At 72.4% G+C, this 642-nt stretch overlaps 1 protein-coding gene across 1 annotated transcript in view; it reads right to left on the reverse strand.

Annotated features, from left to right (window-relative positions):
* Positions 1–503, reverse strand: part of Deptor (DEP domain containing MTOR-interacting protein) — a 133953-nt gene extending 133450 nt beyond the window's left edge. Inside the window, exon 1 of the mRNA XM_013032233.1 lies at positions 179–503. Coding sequence (XP_012887687.1) covers positions 179–303 — 125 coding nt within the window. The 5' untranslated portion in view covers positions 304–503. The remainder of the gene's footprint in view (positions 1–178) is intronic.
* Positions 504–642: the final 139 nt, after the last annotated feature.

Below are 642 nucleotides of genomic sequence, written 5' to 3' on the forward strand. Positions count from 1 at the left end.
GCTTCCGCTAGGCGCGGACACAGCGTGGGTCCCCCGTCCACGCGCGCCGGCCGCGGTCTTTGGGAGCCGCGCGGGACACGCGAGGCATAGAGCCCCGGTGCGCGTGCGCGCAGGGCTGCAGCGGGCACGGGCTGGCAGTGCCAACGCGAGCCCACCGGGGCTGCGCCCCTCGCCTTACCGTAGCTGCTCCCCGGTCACCAGGACTTCAGCCATGCGCTCCAGCTCCCGTTGCTGCGCCCCGCCAGGCCCGCCGGTGCTGTTGCTGTCGCCGCCACCGCTCCCGGAGCTGCTGCTCTCCTCCATGGTCCGTACCGCGCCGCTACCACCACCGTCTCTGCTGTTTGGCTGAGGACTTGGGTGTTCAGATCAGTCTGCCCTCACTGAGGCCTCCCCCCGCCATCTTTGTTCCGGGCAGTCCCGAGGCTCTGCAGTGATTGGCTGGAGAGGGAATCCCTGCGGGTAAGCTGAACAGCTCGGCGAGTCAGGCCGCTGTGAACTCCTGTAGGGGGCGTGGCCAGGGCTTCGGCGTGGCCTGGGGGCGTGACCAAGGGAGGAAAATATCAACACCTGGGCGGGGCGGGCGGGGCGGGGCGGGGCGGGGCGGGGTGGGGCGGGGCGGGGCGGGGTGGGGCGGGGCGGGGC

This window comes from Dipodomys ordii, unplaced genomic scaffold (assembly GCF_000151885.1).
Source record: "Dipodomys ordii isolate 6190 unplaced genomic scaffold, Dord_2.0 Scaffold151, whole genome shotgun sequence".
Classification (NCBI taxonomy): domain Eukaryota; kingdom Metazoa; phylum Chordata; class Mammalia; order Rodentia; family Heteromyidae; genus Dipodomys; species Dipodomys ordii.